General features: G+C 41.1%; 1 protein-coding gene across 1 annotated transcript in view; it reads left to right on the top strand.

Annotated features, from left to right (window-relative positions):
* Positions 1 to 27,065, top strand: part of MYOM1 (myomesin 1) — a 143,520-nt gene that overhangs the window by 94,107 nt on the left and 22,348 nt on the right. The window contains exons 20-25 of the mRNA XM_029226169.1: positions 3,751 to 3,877; positions 7,534 to 7,718; positions 11,679 to 11,793; positions 21,095 to 21,251; positions 23,257 to 23,363; positions 23,481 to 23,525. Of these exons, the coding sequence (XP_029082002.1) occupies positions 3,751 to 3,877; positions 7,534 to 7,718; positions 11,679 to 11,793; positions 21,095 to 21,251; positions 23,257 to 23,363; positions 23,481 to 23,525 (736 nt within the window). The remainder of the gene's footprint in view (positions 1 to 3,750; positions 3,878 to 7,533; positions 7,719 to 11,678; positions 11,794 to 21,094; positions 21,252 to 23,256; positions 23,364 to 23,480; positions 23,526 to 27,065) is intronic.

The raw sequence follows: 27,065 nt of genomic DNA, 5'->3' as shown, positions 1-27,065 counted from the left end.
TTTCAGTCTGAATGTGTCCCTAGGTCTGAAGTGGGTCTCTTGTAGACAGCATATAGACGGGTCTTGTTTTTGTTTCCATTCAGCAAGCGTGTGTCTTTTGGTTGGAGCATTTAATCCATTCACGTTTAAGGTAATTATCAATATGTATGTTCCTATTACCATTTTATTAATTGTTTTGGGTTTGTTTTTGCAGTTCCTTTTCTTCTCTTGTGTTTCCCACTTAGAGAAGTTCCTTTAGCATTTGTTGTAGAGCTGGTTTGGTGGTGCTGAACTCTCTCAGCTTTTGCTTGTCTGTAAAGCTTTTTATTTCTCCATCGAATCTGAATGAGATCCTTGCCAGGTAGAGTAATCTTGGTTGTAGGTTCGTCCCTTTTATCACTTTAATTATATCATGTTACTCCTTTCTGACTTGTAGAGTTTCTGCTGAGAAATCAGCTGTTAACCTTATGGGAGTTCCCTTGTATGTTATTTGTTGTTTTTCCCTTGCTGCTTTCAATAATTTTTCTTTGTCTTTAATTTTTGTCAGTTTGATTACTATGTGTCTTGGCGTGTTTCTCCTTGGGTTTATCCTCTATGGGACTGTCTGCACTTCCTGGACTTGGTTGACTATTTCCTTTCCCACGTTAGGGAAGTTTTTGACTATAATCTCTTCATATATTTTCTCGGGTCCTTTCTCTCTCTCTTCTCCTTCTGGGACCCCTATAATGCAAATGTTGTTGTGTTTAATGTTGTCCCAGAGGTCTCTTAGGCTGTCTTCATTTCTTTTCATTCTTTTTTCTTTATTCTGTTCTGCAGCAGTGAATTCCACCACTCTGTGTTCCAGGTCACTTATCCGTTCTTCTGCCTCAGTTATTCTGCTATTGATTCCTTCTAGTGTAGTTTTCATTTCAGTTATTGTGTTGTTCATCTCTGTTTGTTTGTTCTTTAATTCTTCTAGGTCTTAAACATTGCTTGCATCTTCTTGAACTTTGCCTCCATTCTTTTTACAAGGTCCTGGATCATCTTCACTATCATTATTCTGAATTCTTTTTCTGGAAGGTTGCCTATCTCCATTTCATTTAGTTGTTTTTCTGCGGTTTTATCTTGTTCCTTCATCTGGTACATAGACCTCTGCCTTTTTCATCTTGTTTATCTTTCTGTGAATGTGGTTTTTGTTCCACAGGCTGCAGGATTAGTTCTTCTTGCTTCTGCTGTCTGCCCTCTTGTGGATGAGGCTATCTAAGAGGCTTGTGCAAGTTTCCTGATGGCCAGGACTGGTGGTGGGTAGAGCTGGCTGTTGCTTTGGTCTACTTGTCTGCTGATGGGTGGGGCTGGGTTCCCTCCCTGTTGGTTGTTTGGCCTGAGGCTACCCAACACTGGAGCCTACCCAGGCTCTTTGCTGGGGCTGATGGTGGACTCTGGGAGGGCTTACACCAAGGAGTACATCCCAGAACTTCTGCTGCCAGTGTTCTTGTCCTCATGGTGACACATAGCCACACTCCGCCTATGCAGGAGACCCTCCAACACTAGCAGGTAGGTCTGGTTCAGTCTCCTAAGGGGTCACTGCTCCTTCCCCTGGGTCCCGATGAGCACACTACTTTGTGTTTGCCCTCCAAGAGTGGAGTCTCTGTTTCCGCAAGTCCTGTTGATATCCTGCAATCAAATCCTGCGTGCCTTCAAAGTCTGATTCTCTAGGAATTCCTCCTCCCGTTGCCGGACCCCCAGATTGGGAAGCCTGACGTGGGGCTCAGAACCTTCACTCCAGTGGGTGGACTTCTGTGGTATAAGTGTTCTCCAGTTTGTGAGTCACCCACCCAGCAGTTATGGGATTTGATTTTATTGTGATTGCGCCCCTCCTACCGTCTCACTGTGGCTTCTCCTTTGTCTTTGGATGTAGGGTATCTTTTCGGTGAGTTCCAGCGTCTTCCTGTCGATGATTGTTCAGCGGTTAGTTGTCATACTGGTGTTCTTGCAAGAGGGAGTGAGAGCATGTCCTTCTACTCATTGTCTCCTCTTTTAAAGCCTAGTTCATGGATTTTTTTCACATTAATACATTCCATCATTTCTATTTTGCAAATGTTTTCACATTTATTATTTTACTACATATATATACCCCCACAACAACCCAGTTCATACTGAGGGATATAGAAAATATGAGATCACTCAGTAAAGAGCAGAAATATTACAAGAATTTGAGTATTTTGATTCCAAGATTAGAATTCATTTAATTTTCATCTGTACATGCATTCGTTTTCTGTTGCTGTGTAACAAACTGTCCCTGTTTGTGGTATCACAGTTTCCTTGAGTCAGGAGTCTAGGCATGGCTTAGCTGGGTCTTCTGCTCAGGGTCTCACAAGGCTGCAACCTAGGTTTCAGCTGGACTGCATTCTCATCTGGAACTCAAGTTCCTCTTCTAAGCTCACTGTTGTTGGCAAAATTCAGTTCCTTGCAGCTGTAGGTCTGAGACCCTCAGCTCCTAGAGGCTGTACTTCTCCAAATGTGAGTGGCTAAGCAGTTTGAAAAACAGTATTTGCTTCTTCAAGGCCATCAGGACAGTGTTTCTCTTTAGGCAGGGCCCAAACCCCATTTTAAGAGTTTCTATCTGATTAAGTCGGTCCTTTGGAAAAACTCACTTTCCCTCCTGTGTGTTTCTCCTTTGCTCTTACACTACTTCACACTCACAACACTTCTCAGACACCAGCTGGGTGTCCTACAATTTAACTCAATTCTGACACTGTCTCCCTGAAGATAGAGTTAGGTCCCACATGTAAAGGGTTCAGTCCCTCAAGAATAACCCTGCCCCCACTTCAGATGCCAGTTGAAAGTCCAGGATGTCACCTGTGCTTCTGACCAACAGACTATAAATCAATTTCCCACAACCTCCTCCTTGAGTTTGATTAATTCACTAGCGTGGCTCACAGAACTCAGAGAAACATTTTACTTACCAGATTATCAGTTTATTATAAAAGGTATAAATCAGAAACAGCCAGATAGAAGAGATTGATAGGTCAAGATATGGGGAATAGGCATGGAGCTTCCATCCTCTCTCCAGACCACCACTGTCCCAGCACCTCCATGTGTTCACCAACCTGGAAGCTGTCTGAACCCTGCTCTTTTGGGGTTTTATGGAGGCTTCATTACATGGACTCGCTTGATTAAATCATTGGCCATTGGTGATTGAACTCAATCTCCAGCCCATCTTCCCTCCCCGGAGTTCCAGAGGTCTGGGATGAGGCTGAAAGTTCCCACCCTCTAATCACATGATTGGTTCCCTTGGCAACCAGTCCCCATCCTTAGGTGCTTTCCAAAAGTCACCTCATTAACACAACAAAAGATACTTTATAACTCTCATCACTTAGGAAATTCCAAGTGTTTTAGGAGCTCTGTGCCAGGAATGGGGACAAAAACCAAATATATATGTCTTATTATAAATCACAACATCATAGGTGCGCCCAGGATAATCTATCTCCCTTTTGATTAACTCAAAATCAACTGATTAGAGATCTTAATTACATCTGAAATATCCCTCCTCCTTTGCCATATGATATAATACAATCACAGGACTCATATTCCAATACCCTTGCCATGTTCTGTTGGCTAGAAGCAAGTCTCAGGTTTCACCCCAATGCAAGGGGAGATTACAAAAGGGTGTGATTCATTGGGGGGTCACCCTAGAGTATGTCCAACACAGGAGGTAAATAAATAAAATGTTGAACCACTAGAAAAACAAACCTGAAATGTTCACTATCCATGATATCGTCCATGTTGCAGATTAGCAACTTGAAGGAGAACATGGTATATCAGTTCCAAGTGGCAGCCATGAACATCGCTGGCTTGGGAGCACCCTCGGCAGTAAGCGCAAGCTTCAAATGTGAAGAGTGGACCATTGCTGTTCCAGGTAAACCGGGAAGACCATGTCTCAGCACTGAGGCTCAGAGTTTCTTCCAATGGAACCTACAACCTGGAACTAAATTTAAGTGGTACATATATACAGCTTCTAAGGGAGACAAATTCTCTCAGCCCCTTGTGTTTACGTTAAATATTTCTACAGTACTATGAAACAATAGGTACCAATACAAAACTGAGTATAAATTTCTTATATTCCAAATAAATCCTAGAGTCCCCATAGCTCAGCCTCTGCATGGAGTAGGATGGATGGAAGCACACAGTTTGAATGCCACTTGATTATTTAAAAGGAATTCTAATCTTTGCTTGTCTTCTTCAAGGCCATTAAAGGGCATCCAATTCACATCCCCCAGCAAAATTTCTTAAAAATGTCTTCTGGCATTCCCAAGTTGTGCATTCTCCCACTGCTCTGGAGCATTTCATTTATCAGCCTCCCTCCCCCATCTCCTCAGCCCCAGCCTCTGGGGCCTCCTTCCTGTGGTCTCCTCCTCCCTTGCTCCCAGCTCTTCACTGTACATACAGGGGACCTAACATGCCTGCCTAGGGCTTCAGTCCTGGCCTCCTGCCTCTTATAGCTCTCCACTTAGCTCTTGAGTCCTTTCTGTCTATGTCAACTTTTTCCCAACTCTGCATCACAACAAAGATCCTGGAACCGGACTGGAAATGCTCTCCTTTGGAGGTTGTCATAGAGGGTGGTTGACGGGGCAGGGATGAAAGTGGGGAGAAGCCAGAAACAATTACCTGTGCTTTTAACTTTTACACAGTTACAACAGTGAACAAATGTAAAGACTGAATACTAACAAATTTACTAAGTCATTAGGAATCAGACTAGCAACGTAGTCAGTGGATGGGTTTTTTTTGTTTGCTTTTTGTTTTTTAATTTTTGATCTCACCACACGGCATGGGGGGCCTTAATTCCCCGACCAGGGATTGAACCTGCGCCTCCTGCATTGGACGGCAGAGTCTTAACCACTGGACTGCCAGGGAAGTCCCTAGTGGATGGTTTTTTTTTTTTTTTGCTGTACGCGGGCCTCTCACTGTTGTGGCCTCTGCTGTTGCAGAGCACAGGCTCCGGACGCACAGGCTCAGTGGCCATGGCTCACGGGCCCAGCCGCTCTGCGGCACGTGGGATCTTCCCGGACCGGGGCACAAACCCGTGTCCCCTAGCATTGGCAGGCGGACTCTCAACCACTGCGCCACCAGGGAAGCCCCCTAGTGGATGGTTTTATTGTGCTTCCAATGGCACTAACTTCAAACACCCAAATACTTTAGTGCCACAGAATGACTAAATTCTCCCACTTGGGTTGGATATTCAGCTTGTTATAACAACTGCTACAGCACTGGCTCCAACCATGTTAGAACACCAGGCCACACTGGGCACACTGGGTGGATCCAGCCATGCCCCCAGTGCCACCCGCGTCCTCTATTTGAAACCTTAGTGCATTTGGAGGACCATCTTTTTTGCCTTCACTTAGTGAGCGTCCATCTGCATCACATCTCTATCAGGTGTGAATAAAAAGATTACAAGAGAAACTCAAGAGAAGTTCAAGAGTTCACTCACCTTCAGTTAATACAAGAGGCAAACACACTGGCTTTCCTTTCGCCTTCTTGAAGCCGGCAATATTTCTTAAGTTCTTTCTGCCACCTACACAAAAGTGGGTCTGTTTTTAAATTCTTGCAGTTCCTGAATAAAGTTAAAATGTGAATGACGACAGACCAAGAAATTCTGAGCAGACCTGTGGAAAATGGTTTGATAGAGATATAGTTAGCAAAAGAGGTTGCAGGGTGAGTGCTCCCAACTCAGAGAAGTGAACGGGGCAGTCCTCCACCCCCACGGCCTCTCTTTTCCCAGATTCACCCTTGACTCACTGAGAAGTGTTGGGCAAGCCATGAGTCAAGAAAGCTTTATGATAGGTGAGAGCATTTAGGACATTTTGTCGGATGAAGAAACAGACTCAGGCTAAATGATACCCAGGAGGTCACACAGGCAATAAGTGGCAGTTAGGGTTGGAAACTAGGTCTGCTCATTCCAAGACACAAGGGGGTAGGAAGCAGCAGCACAGTGGTCCTTCTCTGGAAGAAAGGGCTGGTGCTACCTGTTGGGATGCCTCTCTGGCTTCTAAGGATGACACAGGACAATGGTCATAAAAGCCCTTTGCAAAACAGAGCACTCCACACCAGCGTAAGGTACTGGTGTTATTTAAACCTATTTCCACAGAAGGCATCATCAGGAGACAAGGATGACTCATTGCCAGTGACCATTAAGCTGAGGAAAAGGGCCCAAAAAACACGGTGATCAATTGCAAAATGCCAAAGCATAGCATGATGGAGTCTGCGCTTGTAGTTGGCTCTCAGGCCACTGTGAGTCAGTTCAGGTGCTTTTGATTGGTTGGTTAGAAACCAGTTGTTATTTAAAAAAAAAAAAAAAGAGGAAAGAGAAAAGAAAATAAAGGGACTTCCCTAGTGGTGCAGTGGTTAAGAATCCACCTGCCAATGCAGGAGACACGGGTTCAAGCCCTGGTCCGGGAGGGTGCCATATGCTGCAGAGCAACTAAGCCTGTGTGCCACAACTACTGAGCCTGTGCTCTAGAGCCTGCGAGCCACAACTACTGCAGCCCGCGTGCCTAGAGCCTGTGCTCCATAACAAAGAGAAGCCACCGCAATGAGAAGCCTGAACACCGCAGTGAGAAGCCTGAACGCTGCAACAAAGAGTAGCCCCCGCTCGCCCCAACTAGAGAAAGCCCGCGCACAGCAACGAGGACCCAACGCAGCCAATAAATAAATAAAGTGCAAATCTGACTATATCCTTTAAAAAAAAAAAGAAAGAAAATAAATAACTATATCACCTTCATAGCAGCTGGTAGTCATGCAAAGATGCAGGCCATCAGTGAGTAGATGGGACTCGCCCAAGAGTGCAAAGAGCACACACAGAAGTATTTGGCTTCCTTCCTGAACAGGTTGATCAAGTTCCTTGGTGTCTCTGAGCTTTCTGTTAATTGTTTTAGGGATGGGTGAGATAAAAGAATGTAAAATACCTGATAGGGTTTAGCATAGATTCAGGGCCCATGGGATTGATTGTATTTGTTTTGGTGAAAGTTCTTTGTAACCACAATTGTAGTTTGTTTTTACCCCTATATGGGATATATGCTTTACGAGAAAGATATCCCTCCAGTGAGGGAGGGATATATATTTTGCAATATATATATTTTTCTATATTCATAAGCCATCAAAGAGAGTTGCTTTCTTCGCCATAATTGAGATTGCGGGGTATTTTCAGATTGTCATCCAAAAATAATCTGAAACTGAACCTGCAACCAAATTAAACTGTTATGATAAAAGGTGAGGAACACAGGCCTGAGGACAGCCTGAGGGCAAGGCTTCATCCAGCTGCTGGAGGGCACCTTGAACTGGCCTTAACCACTTGCTGCCCGTAAAGGGTCTTAATAGGCTGATACAGAGCTGTTGAGGAAACTTGATATGAAATGAGCACGGAATACCTGTTTCCATGGGAGTAGTAGATTTTACAAAAGAAGAACACCAGCATTAGCTTCAGCTTTAAGACCTTAAATGTGGCTCTAGGTTTACACACATTGGAGTTTTCTTGTCTCCATTATGACTGTTACGCATCAGCCTCTCTTTCCCTCTCAGGACCACCGCACAGTCTCAAGTACAGTGAAGTCAGAAAAACATCCCTGGTTCTGCAGTGGAAGCCTCCAGTCCACTCAGGACGGACTCCGGTCACTGGCTACTTTGTGGACATGAAGGAGGCCAGTGCCAAAGAGGACCAGTGGCGAGGACTCAATGAGGCGGCTCTGAAAAACACATACCTGAGGGTAAGAGGATGCTCACAGTTTGAGAAAATCTTTTTTTTTTTTTAAAGGAAAACGGTTCTTCTAACGAAGTTAACTTTAAAGTCAGTGAGATAAAGCAGAGCATCTCATCATTGGTCTGTGTCATGTGTTGGGATCCTGGTAGGATTCCATTTGGCAGTCGGTGAGGTTTTGGGGATGTTTCTGATACTTAAAACAATTTGCTTGTAATTTGACACAAATCCCTTTGCCTGGCTTTAGGAAAGATCCCTCCTCCCTCTTCTGTCCCTCCTCGCCTCCACTTACCCACCTCACATTTTTGTTACTCACAGTCTTAAGATGTTACCATCTCCAAAAGGTGACTTTCTCATTCCTACCTCGAATTTTTTTGCCGGTGGTTTTTGATTTGAGGGTGTTATTTTCATAGAGTTCATGCCTGTAAGCCTTTAACTGCTGATCCTTTTGAGTCGTGGTCGGCCTTACCTCCCCTGCCCTCTCACCCCTGTGCTCACGTGAGCTCTCAGGGACCAGAGGAATGAGTTGCCTCAACTCTTGACCTTGTTCTCACCCTTCTCCATGTCACTGCCTTCCAGGTTCCTCTAGAGTGTTCCAACTGAACCAGTTTCTAACTCTATCTGCCAGAGACTGTTCTGCTCTAGCCACTGACTCTCTCACTAGTACCAAATAGAAATCTCAAAAGAATGTTTCCCCCTATTGTCAGCAGTGGCATCTGGAGACCCTGATGCCACAAGACCTCAGAAACTGTGGGGAATATGACTCCAGTTCTTGTTACGTACAATGAAGTGTGACTGTATGACCACAGTCAAACAGGAAGCTTCACAGTGCATTCAGTGTGCAGTCTTATCTGTTGGCAGAATATGCCACCACCCAGGGCGTGGGCCTTGGAGGATTTTCAGAGTATACCTGGTTTAAGAGATTTCTCTTGTCAACCTGCCACTAAAGTCCATACCATTTGTCAGCCACTCTCTGGGGTTAGGGCAGCCACTCTCTGGGGTCCCTATAAAAAGATGTAAATGTACCCTCCAGGAGAGATGACCCTTAAACCATTATATCCAACATGCCATTAACTCAGCTTCCCATGTGCCAGTAAGCTCTCCAGCCCCTTACAATACCATGAGGAGATAAGGAAGGTCACATTTCGTGGGGAAGAGAAAAGGTCAAGGAAGGTCTGGAGCCTAGGGTGCTGTTTGGCTGTCCAGAGAAGTCAGGAGGCCTCTAGATACAAAGACATCCCCAAAGGCCAGTGTAAAACAAAGGTCGGACACATCCTAGATGATGGTGGTGTGTGCCTATGGCCAGCATGACTTCCAAATCCTCCATCTGCTGTAGCACAGGACCCCAGGAGCCCGACTCACGGGAAACCAAGTGAGAGTGAGAAGCCAAGCAAAGGGGACCAAGAGCCCAGGAAAAATGAGTAGGAAGAGAAAATAATGGAGTTTAAACACATCAAAGAATGGTTAATGTCACTCATTTTTTTAAAAAAGAAGAAGAAGAAAGGGAAATTTAGGGGAAAGAGAGAGACTGAGGTTGAGTGCCCCTCACAAACCAGAAGATGAACTTTCTGTAAGGAAATGACCTTAGAGTTTGGCCACAATTTTTAAAGCAAAAATAGAATTACTGATTTTTCTGATTATAAAACAGATGCATGCTTATGATGACAAATTCAAGCAGTAAAGGCATAAAGAAGAAAAGTAGAGATGTCCTATAGTCCCCATACCCATTTTGATGTGGAGTCACTTTTCCAGATGTTTCATATTCAGAAAAGTTTCAGCCCTGAAATGGAGGAAAAATGTGCATGTTAAAAAGTTTAATCTGTCAAATTTAAGTGAGGAAAGGACATATAGCTCCAGGAACAGGAGATTTTAGCACCATGGCACTGCAACATAATGGCCTAACCGGTTTCTGCCAGAAGCACCCCCATTCACATTAGCACTGAGTGTCTAGGGGTTCCTAGAGAGTGAAAGATGCATTACTATCCACCAAAAGGCTTAACCAACAGAGCTCATGCTTCCTTCTTGATTGGTAATTACAATCTGCTGAGACAATGTGGTGAGAGGGACTGAATAATTGGAAGGGGTGGAGGATATAGATTATGCATCTCTAGTGCTTTAAGCCAGCAGTCATTGCCCCTGCGGTGATGGAAGAGTGGAGGGGTGTGCCTGTCACCTCAGTGACTAGACACTAGGAAGTGGATTCACTTCCTGTGCCGTGTTGGCAGAAATCTGACTCACAGCCACATATTACCTAAGTGGCAGGTGCAGATATGGCAGGTGCCTGGCAACTGGTCTATTTTTATCACGACAAGGAAATGTTTCTGTTCCTTTCTGTAGATCCACAGTTGCCTGGCATTATTTCTAAGTATAGAATTTAAATACATCAAACTCTTATGCATTTAGCCTGTGCCTAAATTCATTCACGGATTAAAATTCATTTCAAAAATCCATTAGCTCCAGTGAAAGCTATCACTATATAAGTAGTGACATTCTGTTACCATAAACACAATACAATTAAATAATTAGATTAAAAACCCAACAATTTAATACATAGCTCATCTAAATACATGGTCACAGACACTTCGCTTAGTTGAATAAGTATATTCTAGCTTTGTTTGATTTAAATCCCATTTTGGCTGTTAATCTCCATCACAACACTATGGGGAAAAATTGTGCCCTTTGTGTGTAATAAACTCCTTCTTAAAATACATATAGCTTTTAAAAGTCACATGTTCTAAAAAGGAAAAGATAATTTTTGTAAAATATTGACAGTATTTGTAATACTAATGAGACTGTGCTGAACCCAAAGAAAGTCACAAAAAATTATGAAGTGGGACTGTTGTATAAAAACATATTATATATGTTTTTTACTTCTCTTATGCTCTTGTAACTCTAGCTTGGTGGCACACATATAATATAGGTCCTCAGAAAACATCTTCTTGATGATTGAAAATGTGAGGATTTGGAATTTGAATATATTTGACTATTCACAAATTACTAAAATTCACAATCATGTTAATTGCTTGTCTGTTTATTTATTTATTTATTAAGATTTTATCGCTTTTAAAATTTTATTTATTTATGTATTTATTTTTGGTTGCGTTGGATCTTCATTGGTGCGCGTGGGCTTTCTCTAGTTGCAGCGAGTGGGGGCTACTCTTCATTGCAGTGCGCAGGCTTCTCATTGTGGTGGCTTCTCTTGTTGCAGAGCATGGGCTCTAGGCGCATGGGCTTCAGTAGTTGTGGCATGCAGGCTCAGTAGTTGTGGCTTGTGGGCTCCAGAGTGCAGGCTCAGTAGTTGTGGAGCACGGGCTCAGTTGCTCCATGGCATGTGGGATCCTCCCGGACCAGGGCTCAAACCTGCGTCCCCTGCATTGGCAGGCGGATTCACAACCACTGTGCCACCAGGGAAGTCCCTGCTTGTCTGTTTAGTGAGAAATAGCTGTATTATATTTATAGGGACAATTTTTGTTTGTTTTTGTTTTAGTGCTTTAACATGCTTTTAAACGGAAAGTGATCCATGATCTGTGATCTGTGCTTGTAATTCCCCTCTCTTGTCAGAAATTTTATCTGAAATTATTCATGGAATGTCTCAAAAGGATCAGGAAAAAAAGGGCAGCATATAAGCTCTCCTGAGCACTTTGTAATTTGTCTTTTGACCAAAGAATAAGATGGCTGACTCCTTTAAAGCATACCTGTATTAGTCTTCTGTTTCTGATGGTGGTGGCCATTAAATTATCTAAAAAAGAAACAGCATCTGAGTTTCAAGGGATCTTGGAAATCTCTACTTACACATGGTCCAGAGAGAGGAAAGTCTTAGCTGAAGCCACACACAGTCTTTGACAGAATGAAGTTCAGAACCCAAGTCCTGTGCCCTTTGTGCTGTATAATTGAATTGCCACCACAGAGGAAGGGCACTTCTGTTCAAATGACACAAAGCACCTATCACTTCTATACCTGCTTCTTCCAGGTGCAAGTCCTCAAAGAGGGTGTCAGCTATGTGTTCCGAGTCCGAGCCGTAAACCAGGCAGGTGTCGGGAAGCCGTCTGACCTTGCTGGGCCTGTTGTGGCAGAAACCCGTCCAGGTAGGCTTTTACTTTTTCGTTAATCTCATCTGTGTAAGATACCAAAGTAACATTCAACCTTACTTCTATGCTTTTCCTCATTTTCAAAATCATCAGTGTATGCTAGCCGAATGATTGATAAGAATGAGCATAGGACATGACAATCATTTACCCCATCACAGGACCTTAGGGCAGGGGTGAGCCACGTTTGTAGTGGTCCAGGGCTACTCTGGTTCATACTTAAAAACAGGGAAGTTCTTGATCAAATTATGCTTCCTGGACCAACTGTTTAAAGCATACATTCCTGGGACGTTATTCCTATTATACTATGGCCATTAATTCCCACAAGAATATTTTCCCATCACAGAGGAAGCTGGAACAGCCCAGGTAGCAAGCATGATCCTTAAACAAAAGTAGGATTTATATAATTGTAGCTACTAAATTAAACCAGAGGACAGAAAACTTTTTCTGTGAAGGGCCAGATAGTAAATATTTTCAACTCTATGGTTATATGGTCCCTGTAACAATCCCCAGCTCTGCTGTGGCACAAAAGCAACCACAGACAATACATAAATTAGTGAGCATGGCTATGTGCCAATAAAACTTTATTGTGCTTGATATATGCATTATGTAATATGATACATTACATGCATTATGAAATTTGAATTATAACTAGTTTTCAGGTCTTGAAATATTAATCTTCTTTTTATTTATTTTTTATTTATTTATTTATTTTTGCGGTACACGGGCCTCTCACTGCTGTGGCCTCTCCCGCTGCAGAGCACAGGCTCTGGACGCACAGGCTCAGCGGCCATGGCTCACAGGCCCAGCCGCTCCACGACATGTGGGATCTTCCCGGACAGGGGCACGAACCCATGTCCCCTGCATCGGCAGGCGGACTCTCAACCACTGCGCCACCAGGGAAGCCCTCTTCTTTTTATTTTTAAAAGCTGTTTAAAAACGTAAAAACCATTCTTAGCTTGCAGGCCGTATGAAAAGAGGCAATGGGCCAGATTTAGCCCACAAGCCATAGTTTGCTGACCCCTGGATTAAACTAACAGCGGTCCTAATTGAATGATCTGTAGAGTTGAGGCAGCCTCACTTCCCAGTTTCAAGATGCCATGATTGGACTAGGAAAGACAGTCTTTCCCTTTGTTATGTGAACAAAGTTTATAGTGTTCACTGTGCAAGTAGTTTCAGATCATTATATAATACTTATTTTGTCATTTAATCTCCTTTTCAAAGTTATAAATTTCAGTTCATTAAACTTACATGAAAGAAATCACTGGAGATGAAAGAGGATAAAAAAAAGTATTAACCAGTTATTTTAAGTTTATATTCATTCTAGTCCAAGCACTCTCACTTTAATCCATTCCTATTTTCAGACTGAAATAAAGAGCAGGTATATAATGTAATATTTGTTTTTAGGATGAGAAAAGAATGTAAACATAGAAAAGTCTGCTCTCACTTCATGCTGCTTGAAAAGAATATCTAATGTATCCTTTGAGGAAGTACCTGCCCCTTTCATCCTATTACTTCATAAACTGCTTTCATCTACTCCTGTAACTACCCTCTAGCACCGGGTACGACAGAAGTGACCTTCTTGTACCAAAGTGTGGTAGGTGTGTCTGGACAGAGTGCCATACCTCATATAAGTACTCTTTGTAAAACTTCATGAGAAAATAGAAAAATGCTAGGAGCCCAAATGCCAGGTAAAAGGTGACACATGAAGACATGAGGACACACATTCCTATAGAAATCAGACCCTTCAGGTGCCAACTGTGCAGATATATAGGGTGCCAATAGACATGCAGAAGAGCCCAACTGTGAGGCTGCCCTTGTAAGAACATTTAGATTATTACACAAATAAACTATCTAGTCATTGATAGGTTAAAAGTACCCTTTAAGCAGTGGAACCCAAATCTGATTGACTAAAGAAAGCTTAAATTGATTTCCTGTTTTCTCATCAATAACCCTTGGAATGGCAGGTGGCCAGTCAGGATGTTAGTGGAAAATTTACCATCAGAAAGGAGTCTGCTGGTGAGCTCCTGGGGGAGAGTTTTGTTTCACTCGTTTGGAACAAGGCGCCCAAAGTCATTCTGTGGCCATTCCATTCCCAGAATATAACTACTAACAGCAGCTGCAGACTGAACAGCAGCAGACTAACCCGCTCAGGAACCACTGGCTCAAGCCTGGGGAAAAATCCTGGGAGGCACAGAGTCAAGATGCTTGACTTGAAGCATCGCCATGAAGGAGCCCAAACCCAGGACACTGAGGCTGGTTCCATATGCAACAGACATATTCATTCTTGCACTATGTGTTTCCTGAACACCTGCTTCATGCCAGGTGCTGTGTGGGCACCACAAGTAGAGTAATGTGACATTGTCACCGCCCACTGGGCTTATGAGCTAGTGGAAAAACAGTTTACAGCACGGCATGATGAGAGCTTAGAGGTTCACAAAATATTTCCCAAAGATGAATAGTCTATAAACAGGTGTTAAGGCTTCAAAAATCCCTGTAAAAACTTGTATGTAGCCTAAGGTTGTCTGTATTTATTAACTTTATTAAATACCAATATATTACTTTTAACCATGTATTTATTTTATGCTAAAATGTTTGGGGCCGGGGTTGGGGGTGGGATGGGATCTGTTATCAGTTGCAAGGTTTGGAACGTGAAACTTGGATTGCTATTTCAGAAGAACAACTCCTTTTGGAACACATTACTAAAATTTCAGATAGAGAATAAAGCTTATCATGTAACAGCAAACCTCAAATAAACCTAACAAGATACCTCAAGTGCAATTTGAATTCCAGTTAAAAGTTAACCTAATCCACTGGGGTTGGTAGGGTGAATGGTCTCCCTTTGAAGTTGACGAAAATGCCAGCAGATGTAGCTCAGCCGCTACTGCAAAGTCTGATGGTGCTGGTAATGAGGATCAAAATGGACTAAGTGTGCTGTGCCTTACCAAGAAATCTAGTAGCTAAACAAGCCTGTAAAAAGAATAAGCTGGAAAATATTTAGAGTAGGTTTGTTGGTACCTGAGAGGCACTTCTAGTCTTGATATTTGATATTTTTCAAACAGTATCTATGTTGATTGTATCAGGTCTGGGCTGTAGGTGGAGACAAAGTGAACCAGATCATACGGGAGGCAAGAGAGAGACCTGCCAAGGTGTGGCAGGTGATCTGGAGGGCAACGAATAACTGGCAGAACAGGCTGCAGGTGTTCTTACCAGAGACCCAGCGGCAGGCAGGAGAACTGAGGTGAGGGGCAGGAGAACCCAGACCCAGGCAGCGTCCCGGGCAGGAACTGAGTTATTGGAAGTTAGGACTTCTCACCAAGAGCAAGGCAGGTTAGAAAAACGGAGCTCCAGAAGGAATAATGAGCTGGGATTGAGTTGACAACCTACTAACCAATCCCAGTTTCTGAAAATTGATAGGTTATAGAACCTGGTAGGGCTGAGAAGGCTCAGTGGCCTTGAGGTGGAGCTTTGAAGGCTTCTGAAGCAGGAAGCCAGGCTGACTATTAAAGATTAGCTCAACTGGCTAATTTAGAAAACTTCACTTACATTTGCTCACTATTGCTCTCTTTCACCCATTAGCAAAGTAGTTTTCAACCTTGACAGTACATTGCATTCGAATCATGCCAGGAACTTTTTGAAAATTCTGACTCCATTCTAGACTACTCCAGACCAATTAAATCAGAGTCTCCAGGACTGAGCCTGGGCATAGGTTCATTTTTGTTTGTTTGTTTAACTCCTTGGGTAATTCAGTTATGAAATTCAAGGTTTGTGAACTGTGCCTTAGATTGTGGGCTCCTTCAAAATAGGAACTTTGTCTTCTCTCTATATGTCGATAGCCTAGTACCTGGTTTATAGATGAAAAAAATAATGAATGGCTACCATGTTTTGGCGAGAGAGTGTGACTCTGTTTTGCAGCCACAGCGTGGAAACCTAACCCTAGTGTCTCATAATGAACGCCCTGGTTATGAAGGGTGAGTTGGCAGAGGTCCAGTGGAGGCCCTGATGTAGCACCAGGACCGCTGGTGGGTCAGCCAGCGGTCCTGTCTTCCACATAGGGGACCTCAGCGTTACAGGCAGCCAATTACATTTGTTCACTTCTGTCTGCTTCTGTTCTGTCCCACTCTCCAGTTTTTTTAAACACCACACACACACACACACACACTCGCGCACACCATGGAGAAGGACAAAGAATAAAACTTATAAAAGTGTCCTATTAATGCAGATATAAAAGACTAAATTATATGAGAAAATTCTCACATAAGTTTATGAAATGTGTGAGAAGATGAATTCCCACTTTTAAATTTTATCTCTTTTTAAAATCATTATTTGCTGGAGTTTTATTATTATGGGCTGGAGTTAATTTCCTAAAAGTTCATTTTAGCCCTGGGCCGTACTTTAACCCATTCACTTACTGGGGGTAGTGGCAAGCCTGGAGGGACTATTAAAATGCCGTTCCACGCAATCCAGTATTCCTCTATGTCCTCATTAAGGATTTGTTTAAGGTTGGGGCAGCTGACTAGAGACAACTCTTCTTAATTCCTTTTCAGACCAGAATTATCTCCTTCATTTTCTATAGCCAAATCTCCTCTGCTCTTAACTGAATTCTTCATATTCTTGAAAAGATTCAAAGGTTGTTTTTGAGAAAAATCTAAGTCCTGACAAACTTTGGTCCACTTTCCCAGCTCAACTCTGCGGGAAAGTGAGATGGCCTTTCATCTAGATGAGAATATCCATAGGGATTCCATTACTTTGACAGCAGAACATCAAACTTGCTGCCTGCCTGTTAAATATCGGAACCATTCTGCTCATGTTTTAGTCAAATTTAGTGAATGTGTCTCTTTAGACATTTATGAGTTCAACCATGGACTGACAGCAGCTCAGTGCTTGGCAAAAACTCAGGCCATGGGACATTCTAAAAAGAAAATTTGAGGGTGTTGTAGCTGCACCTCTTTCACTCTGACGCTGCACCAGGTTAATCTCCACAGGTGTAGTTGTGGACTAGCCTGGGGCCTCTTAGAAATGCTGTCATTACATTGCTCTTGGTGTTCCTAGAGCACTTATAAAAAGAATCATCCATTTCAATGTCATGTATCTTTTGTAAAATCTCACTAGAATTTTTTGCCCATGATGTATCCAGGATCCCTTCATTTAAGGAACGCCACTATTAATTCCTCTTAGATTTTAATATGTGGAAAAAATGTCCTTTCCAGATTAACATAATCACCTTCTTTATTACACAGAGAGGAATCTATGAATCTATGTATTTTCCAAAAATGACTTCCTCTATATATAAACCCAGAATGCAGGAAGAGTCTACCTTTTTTCCAAGGCAACTTCAATTCCATTTCCCATTATAGGTATTATTATAAAATACTTGGTCTACTAAGTCACTCTCTAAAAACACTTTTATTCAAAGAACTATGTTAACCAATTAATTAAAGCTGAACAGTAACAGAAGGCTTTGAATTTCAAAAGCCATGTTGAAAGAGTATGAGAGCATTAGCATTGTAATTCATGTGACAAATAGGGAACAAGCTATAACTTGTTGCCATAATCATTTTAAGACAATAACCTTGTTTTATATTTATACAGTTGAAACTGTGTTCTTTCCTTGTAATAGTAAGTTATTTTGACTAAACATTATTTTCTAAAGAGAATTTTTGTGGAGTGTAAGAAATATGCCTAGAAAACTAGTATGTCAGTTATTTTCAGTAAATTTTACTTTTCAAAGTCTTGTGATTATGATCACTTTCAGAGTGACACTTTCAGCCAGTTGACAGCATCACTGTTTGTCAGGAAAGAGATCAAGCTTTAAATTCTGAGCATAAGTAGGAAACCCACTGCGACTAGAATGTTTTCTTTGTTGGTTTTTTTTTTTATCTTGTCTGTTTATCAAAATATTGGTGTTATGCTTAAGCTTTAATAAGACTAGTTCCAATAAAATAAACATTGCAATTCTAAACTGACATTTCTCATTTAAATCTGTTTTTTCAGTCCAGTGCCTGGCATGTGTAAATATGTATGGAAAATATGAAAGACAAAAGCCCTGCCCTTGTAGAATGTAACCCTGTTCTTGATAAAATAAACAACCAGTGCAACTTTTTGAAAACTGAAAATTAATCAAATACTCATCTTAATGAGTATTTGATTTTTAAAACAGAAGTATGGAAGAGAGTTTTAATTTTTTTTCCCTTTATTTAAATAAATCAACAAATAGCACCCATCATAGCCACAATTATGTGAGCATAAATTGAGGAAATGTTCATGCCTCTCTTTTATCCACTACAGGTATTGTCTACCATGTCCTGATTTGATATGATTAATCAAGAAAAGCTGCACAGATGAGCACACTCAGATACTAGTTGACTTGACATCTAATCCCTACTTTTTATTTTGCCCCTCCAGGCAATTACTTAATTTCAAATCACAAATTTTGATCTAAGACTTTCAAAAACTACCATGTTGTTTTCTAAAAGTAGAAATTATTACATTTTTTTACATTAGAACCCAGCTACAAAGTAATGATGTAAAACTCATAGGTTAAAGTGGAAACACACATATTGCCTGGGACTTAAAAATAACATCTTTTGTTTCATTTCATACTGTCACAAAAGATCTCCAAGTACTTTACAAAAATTAATTGCCCAGAATAATTCAGTGAGGCAGCTCTATATCCTTCTCTTAATAGCTGAGGCAATTGAGACAACAACTAAGCAGGGTTTTTCTATTCTCTAAGTTGCATGGGTTTGGGACCAAATCTGGTCATTCAGAAACCTGAAAAAGGCATTGTTTTAAATACCCAGTAGTTCCATTTACCTGAGAATTTACTGCTAGAGCATCAATTATTTAAAATTTCATTCTAAGACTCTTTGATGAAAATTCTCGTAAAATAGATTACACATTTCAGTACCTACCTTTCATACTTCTTGGATGCAATATACTTAATCTCATTTACCTTTTTCTGAATGACTCAGAGCCATAAGTATCCACCTTATTTATTGCCCAGCGTTACAATATAGTGACGTCTTATGGGGTGAGGAGCTGTTTGTCCCTCTACTAAATAATGTCTTTGTGCCTGCTTTTTAGTTTTCTGCTTCCTCTCCTGCTGTCATTTTCCTGATGATAGTAGCTTCTTACTTTCCTCTCTTTTTTGGGTTCAATCTACTGAGAGAAACTGACCAACTAAGCTTGTTAGAATCATCTCAAGCTAAGTAGAGATTCCAAGTGACAGTCTATGGAATTCACCAGTGAGTGTTCAAGAATACTAGTGCATGGACTTTGTCACATCAGCACTGGCTCTTAGAGACTTGTTTTCATTACTTCTTGGTCTTGGGCAAGATTCCAAATGAGTGAAGTGTTACGGTACGAAGGTTATCCATGTAATTGAGAGAAAAGCCAAGCTAATTATATTGTTCATATGCTTTCCGTTTTATGACTCCTTTGTAGAAACGTCAAATCTTTCACTTTAATAAAAATCAAGACTCTTAAGCTAAGCAATATTTTTTTCTGCTGTAAACTTAAGTCATGCCTCCAACATAATAAACAGCAGGCATATGGATGATTCACTTCCTTTTTAAAGAGATTACAAATAAACCAATGAATGATTAATATGAACAATCTGTCATGCCTCCAAAATAGATATTATGTAAATAGCAAGAAAGGTTTAGTCAACTTCATTACTTCTCCTTTCCTCTTTATAACAATACAGATATTCAGAAAATTTTCCATTTATACTCTCTGTGATTCAGTTATGCTGTGTATTATAATACCATCTAAACCTCAGCATTCTTAGGTCTCAGTCTTTTCTTAAGTAACTTGTTCGTTATTTGTTATACAGCAATGTTATACATTAATCCTAATGTAAGGATTAGTCATGTGTTACTGGGAATAGAAATAAAACATGGTCTGTGACTTCCAATGGAGTAGACACAACCCTTAAAAGTAATACATGGGGGACATTTCACTTAGGAAAAATTAAATCTTTAATTGATCTTTATTTCTGTTTATCTATATAGCCAAATGTGAAAATAACCCTTTATTTTTTAAAAAGTAATTTTTAAAAATCTCCTAGAATTAGTCTTCTCTAAGTTTTCTGTGTGCTAAAAATCACTTTTTGGAGGTTTATAGTTGAAGCACACACTACTATCAATAAGGACACAAATTAGACCAACTGCCAGGCTTAGGAACCAACATCCTAATGTCACCAATCACTCTTTAGGCACTCGTTTTGTTTTGCCCTTCGCCTGGGAGGAGTCTTGCAATTGTTTTTCCCCTGACAAGTTTTATTGAATGATGCAATCTAGAAGAGAAAATCTTTCATCACTTGGGAAGTATCTACTGAAAGATTTTTTTTTATACTTTAAAAAAAATAAAACTATACCTTTCTGAAATTAAATATATTCTTCCTAATTTATGGAAACAAACTAAGTGTAGACTGGTAATTGAATGAATGGCAATTTGAGAAGAGCATTTTACCTTTTAAACTGGATTTAGGCAGAGATGTGAACATTTTATATGCTATACACACTCTGAATTGCTATATTGAATGCAGATGTAATTTATTATAACCCTCAAAAAAAATCCCTCAAAACATTAACTTATTGTTTTCTTTTAAAATCCAAAAACTAATCTTGAAACATTTGAATCTCTTGAAATTCATTTCCATAAAGTTCAATTAACAGTCATTTCTAGGTTTCTATTGTTCTAATCTAGAATGGCATCTTTAGATTAATTTATGATTACCTGATCAGCAGAATTTGTTTCCATGGAGTTTTTTTTCATTCTTAAATGATTTACAAACTTTGAACATGTGAATATAGGCAGTTCTTACTACCTCTACTTTCTCCCCTTCAATTTCCCTTTGGTTTCTTTATCTCTTATCTATCCTTTCTTGATGACTAGTTAGATATGGGTAATATTGAAGCAAAAGTCATGAATTAGGCCCTGATAAGGACCATTCAACTTTCCTTTCTCCCAAGGCTGCCTTGTCCTTCTTACTATGGTCAACATACTCCAGTAACTGTCCCAAGGGTCATGTCAACCAATTTTCTTCAGCCCTGAACAAACAGTACTGTCCATGGTGTTAGCACTACCTAAGAAACATGGTACATTCATTTAATTCTGTCACAACACAAAAGTTGAATTGTAGCAGGATTGTCAGTTGCAGCGAGCAGTTGGGGCTTTTTGCTTGCAAAGGCTCAAGGCCCTGCTTTAAGGCTACAGTAAGGGATCCCAAGGTAAGGAATTCTTACGTGATTGACTTCTACCAGGAACTATCAGTGCCTTGTTTTTGATCTTCTAGGAACCAAAGAAGTTGTTGTAAATGTGGATGATGATGGAGTCATTTCCTTGAACTTCGAATGTGATCAGATGGCTCCAAATTCTGAGTTCACCTGGTCCAAAGATTATGTCCCCACAGAGGAGTCTCCAAGATTAGAGGTTGAAAGCAAAGGCAACAAGTACGCACCATTTCAATCCTAACTATGGGTCTCCTTTTCATGAAAGGAGGATGAAGTATGCTTTCCATTTCAAATAAGAGAATGAAATCACAAATATTTTATAACTGGAAATGTAAAAAGTCATAACCAGTATAAACCTTAAAAAATAACAATCCTTATAAAATACTCTTCACATTAGTCCATTTAAAGTATTTTCTCATATGTATCTCACTGTCAACTGAAAAAAAAAAGCTCAATGTGAGAGTTATGACCTAAGTTTTATTTGGGGCAAAATGAGGACAATAGCCCAGGAGACAGCATCTCAGACAGCTCTGAGGAACTGCTCCGAAAAGGTAAGGAGGAAGGTCAGTATAGAAGTGATTTTGGTGAAGGGGGAAACGTGCAATCAAAGCACACATTTTGGCAGAAGCTTGCTGCTAGTCACAAGGAGCCGATGTCTCCATCAATGATTTTAGTGCTTTTCTAGATATGAGAAGATACAAGAAATTGGGCTCATAAAATCTTCTCCTGAAAAATACCTAGCTATCTGAAGGCCTGTTCTGCCAGTTTTTCCAGAGCACAGAGCGCCTCATTCCTGATCTCCACCCTGAACTCCTTTCAGGGTGTGTTGAAGGTCAGTGGCTGCAGTGGCTAATGACTTCATCCTTGTAGAAGCAGATGGCGAGCAGCAGTTTTTAGTTGGCATCGTTTATGATGTAAGAAGAGCTTTAATTGGCATAAAAGTGAACTTCAAAGATGATTCTCATTATTCTACAGAATTTTGAAATCTTAAGTAATGGTGAGGATGCTTATGGGGAGGGGTTAAGGAAGAACTTGCTGATTCAAGTTATGGTAGATTCAATGGATTGGGTATAATCTGTTCTGCTTTTTCACCACCACTTGTGAGTGACACAGTACTGTACTGGAAAGAACTCTGTATGGGAAGCACAGGAGAGATGAGCTCTAGTCCCAGCTCTACCCGGAGCCGGCTGTGTGACCTGGGGCAGCTTTTAATTACATGGACCTTGGATTTCTTTTTCTGTAAAATAGCAGAGAGTGAAGGAGATTAATTTTATGATCTGTTACTTCCTTTCAGCCTCAAGATTTCTTTTTATTTCACCTTACTTATCAAGCTTCATATCTTTATAGTGCCAACCAGATTGGATTATATTTAGTAAAGCAAAATATTCCTAAGTATTATTTCTATTACAAAAGCCCAATATAGCTCAAAAATAAAAGAAAGAAATAGTAATTTTGTTGGAAAACAGCAAGGAAATACTGAATATATTTAATAATTAAAAGACGTTCTGCTGTAACTATGCTGTAAGGTCCTTGAAGTGAAACATAATTTTGGTCAAAGGAAAGACAATCAAGCTATAATTTTTTTTTCCTTGATTAACCTATAAATGTTTGGGTGATCTTAGTCCCTGACCAGCAATGTGACTCACCAAAGTTAGAAAACAAAGAGAACTAGACCACTGACCCATTCATTCATTCATTCCACAAGTATTTATTAGGCACATATTATGTGCTAGACAAGGTATGGAGGCCGGAGGACACAACAGTGAACAAAACAGATCTCGTCCCAAAAGGCATTCAGTGGAGGTATATAGTTAATGAACTAGGCAATACTGATGCCATGTGATAACCTCCAAAACAGGAAGTGCAGGGTTGACATAAGAGAGGCATCAGGAGGTTCTGCCCTGTGAAGAAGAAAAATTTCAGGCTGCCCAGCAAGGGTTGATCAGCTAAAAATATCTTTATTTGGGATGTGCATCGACACGCATCATAGCTTGGGGATGGGAGATTTGTACCAGCTCCCCCTCCCGTCACCATCAGCCCAAAGGAGGAGGTCAGGAAAGTCTTCCCAGAAGCAGCAAGAATGAGTGGACTTTAGGTCAGCAAGGGGGACAGAACAAGTGCTCCACGTGAAGGGAGTGGACATGCAAATGCCTAGAGACCGGCAGGGTGCAGGCCCTCAGACCCCACACGGCCTCTCTTCTTATAAAATTATTCTGTTCTGAAGGACGAAAATGACCTTCAAAGACCTCGGGATGGAAGACTTGGGCATCTACTCCTGCGATGTAACAGACACTGATGGAATAGCGTCAAGCTACTTGATAGATGAGGAAGGTAAGTGAAAAATCAGTTCATTCACGAGTCTGCTTTGATTTCTCAGTGATTCTCAAGGATCAAGTGACTTTTGTTTTAGTAGTTCAAGCTCTAATTGTTCTCTTTTTCTCCCTACAGAATTGAAACGTTTACTTGCTCTCAGCCAAGAACACAAGTTCCCAAGTAAGTGTCCACAATACATTCACAGAGTTTAGCCATCCCACTACACACTTCTGACAGGATCAAGAGAAGAGGCTCTTGAGAACATATAATGGAGCATAGCTGCAGATGCACTTTCCGAAGGGCTGCCTTTGTCTTTGTCATTGTTCTCCAGAGATACAAAGAACACTAACAGAAGATACATCCCATGCTCTGTTACATAGAGCACTATCGGGTTACATAGGTGTAACAGCTGACCAATTACATTCTTCACCTTTTGCCTACATATTTTGGAACTTTATACACACACCCACACACACACACACACACATCTCCTGTATACATTAATTTGTATGTCTTTTAGGCAAACTAATCTCTTCCTAAGCAATTTAATGTTAACATTTAATAGAAGAACCATACCTCTAAATAAAGACAGTACCTAACATTTTAAACTCCTGGAAAATAAGGTAAAGATGCCTTGATCAGAAAAAGAATCCCTATGAACTATCTAAAAACCCTTCAATGAAGCACCTTCTACATAAAAGATTAAATTCCAGAGTTGACACCTAAGAGAAGAGAAAGAAGTCTGAAACGATACTCAGAAAGTTCCACTGGCCTGATGGGATCTCTTGCCCATTGGTACCCACTGGCCAAAGCAGTGAAGCATCCAGAAAGTTACACCTTAGAGCTTGAAAAAACAAAGAGTGATAGCATCACTCATTCTTTTAAATCAGGACTTTTTTTCATTCCTTAATCCCTAAAATATAACTTCTTCACTAATACAGGAGTTCCAGGAACCCAGGGAACTATACCCTGACCCCAAACTATAGGCAAAACGTTGTATGTTTGTAGATGTGCATTTTTCTAGGGCGAAGGTCTACAGCTTTCCTGAAATTCTCAGCAGAGCTGTGATTAAAAAATAAACACTGCTTAAAACTAGTTGTCTGACCTCTCTCACATTCCCAAGGAATGCATGTTTGATGGTGAGGCTGGGTGTTGGTGACTATTGGCCTCAGCTGGAATGTTCTCAAAACCAACTTTATTCAACAAAGCACAGTGGGGTGCCTGTGGAGTGTGAATGCAGAAAGCAGGCTTTCTGAATTCTAGGGGAGAACTGTTTCTCGTCTGTAAGCTTATTCACCATCAAACTGGAAAAGTTACGCCAAGAATAGTATCTTAAAAGTTATTCTTTTTAAAATTGTATGGAAGGCAGAGGTTTGGCCTGGACTGTCCTTCTTCTGTACTCTGTGAACCTGAGCACCTCATCCCAATTTCCCCATTGCCTGGTTTCTTTTCCAGGAACGGCTGTTGTAATTGTTCACAGCACCCACGTCATAGAGGGGCTGTGAGAGACAATCAACAGGGCGTTGGTTAATCCTGAACTCTTCAGGGAAAATATAAATGTTAATTGAAACAGAAGAGTGACCTAGAAAAACCCACTTGCAGAAGAGCTGTCTGCCAGTCACACTGATGTCCTCCCTTCATGTTCCCGGGGCCATGAAGAGGGGAGTGGAGGAGAGGGTCACCGTGCCGAGCACAGCTGGAGCCTGTGAATGCTCGCACTGTCTACAACGTGAAACAGAAACAGCAGCACCTACTAATCTAATCTAGTCAGACAGTAAACATTGACAAAGTGTCTAGGCAACAGCTGGTCCAAACACATTTACATCTAGCTTAAAGGATGGAGATGAGAGAAGTTGGGGTGTTACTGTTGAATTGGAGGTGCCCAGCCTCCCTGAAGTTCAATGATTGTATGGACTTGCCAGTAGTAATTGACCGCTGTCACTGTCATTTATGCTGAGATATTTCGTTCTGCATGAGCATAATCACTTTAGTTGTTGGTTCTAGGAGAAGGGGTAGCAGCAAACTCAGGTGCCCTGCTATTAGAGATCAGGTGTGGCATTTGTGTCAGCACAGAGAGAACCCAAAAATGTGTTCAAAACTCTGATGTGCAGGTATGACTCTCCCAACCGGAGGTAGCTCCCGTGAACCCGTTGAAGCAATGTTCAAAGTATCACAGCTCCAGTGCTTTTCTCTCCCCAACCACTGTTGGATCAGCCAGGTCACTGCATGAATATTTTCAGAGATCTGATGATAGGGTCAAAGCAGCATATCCAATTTCTCAATTTATACCCACTTCCTTTTAGTATATGTTGACACATAAGCCATTTTCTTGAGATTTTGTAGGGTCTTAACTGGTCTCATCTCTTACAGAGTATAATAAAGAGTGTGCTGTTCCTTTATCCCTTGGCACAGTAAATTCTCCTGTTTTCAAAAATATTTTGAAAACCACTAAACATATGCCTTAAACCTACAAATACCAGATATTTTGCTGGAGCAAATTAGCTGCCAGAGAAAAGAGCCTAAGGAGGTTTAGGGCTGAGCAGAAGGAAAAAATAAAAATATCTAAAGCTAAAAATAGAAAATAACCTAGTCTGTGTTGCCAGTGTAGAGTGGCAGTTTATTTGAATATATATGTCTGTGTGTGTGTGTGTGTGTGTGTGTATATATATCTAAAATTCAAGGTATATGGGGGGGATGGTGGGAGATATACTTCAGTATCAACAACATCCTGCAGGCCTCTCGCCTTTCGAGATGGACCACATTCTGTCTACGGAATGTGTATCTCTCTAAATAAATACACTTCTCACCTAAAAAAAAAACAGAAACAAAAACATCCTGCATAATATATCTTTTTATTTGTAGACATTGGTTATTATCCCACTTGTATATATTATACTCTATGAGTACAGACACACACAAGCACGTATACATAAATTATATCTATCTGGTATGTCCTCTTAGGTGTAAATATAACATACAATTGGTGGTTGTAGGGTGTTGTTTAAACAACTGAAGGAAGAGTCATAGCAAAATATTAATTCTTTATATACTGTTTATAGGGTGCTTAAACAGAATGTCATCAAACTCCACAATGACCTTAAAAGGGTCACTACTATGGTGATTTAATTTGAGAGATGAAGAAAGTGAGGCACAGAGAGGTTAAGTAATTAGACCAGATGTACACAGCTGGTACCTGGTGGTCTGACAGGACATGGGCTGTTTCTGTGTGTGCATCCTGGTGGCCAGTGCTCCCCAGACAATGGCCCCATTACTCAGAGAGGACCGTGAACATTAAGGGATCTGGAGGCTTCCAGGAGAGCGTGGGAGTGTGTCCCCTCCCCACTGCCACCACACTGAGCTTCTTAGTAACTGCATCACTCATGTATTAGATTCCCTAGAGTGAGATCTCCAGATGTTTCTGGAAGAGATCCTACTCTCTATTCCCCTCAAGACTTAACTTGTAGCAAGCAGGAGCATCCTGTAGGGAGAAAACTTAGCCTCTGCTGTCACTGCCCTGGGGTCTGTTGCTGATCTGCTCTTACTGGAAAACCACTAGTGTTCTTCAGAGTGGATGGCCAGGACCATAAGAGCACAGAATAGAGGGAACAACCCTGGTCTCAGCTCTGCTACCCAGATATGTTACTAAGCTTTCCTGAGGCTGAGTTTTGTCATCAGTAAAATCAGGGGAGAAAGAGAACTCCTTTCTCGAGCAGCGGTCAT

The sequence above is a fragment of the Monodon monoceros genome, unplaced genomic scaffold, assembly GCF_005190385.1.
Source record: "Monodon monoceros isolate NGI ecotype Baffin Bay Population unplaced genomic scaffold, NGI_Narwhal_1 Super_Scaffold_1, whole genome shotgun sequence".
In the NCBI taxonomy this organism is placed as follows: domain Eukaryota; kingdom Metazoa; phylum Chordata; class Mammalia; order Artiodactyla; family Monodontidae; genus Monodon; species Monodon monoceros.
This window is presented reverse-complemented; position numbering and strand designations above follow the sequence as displayed.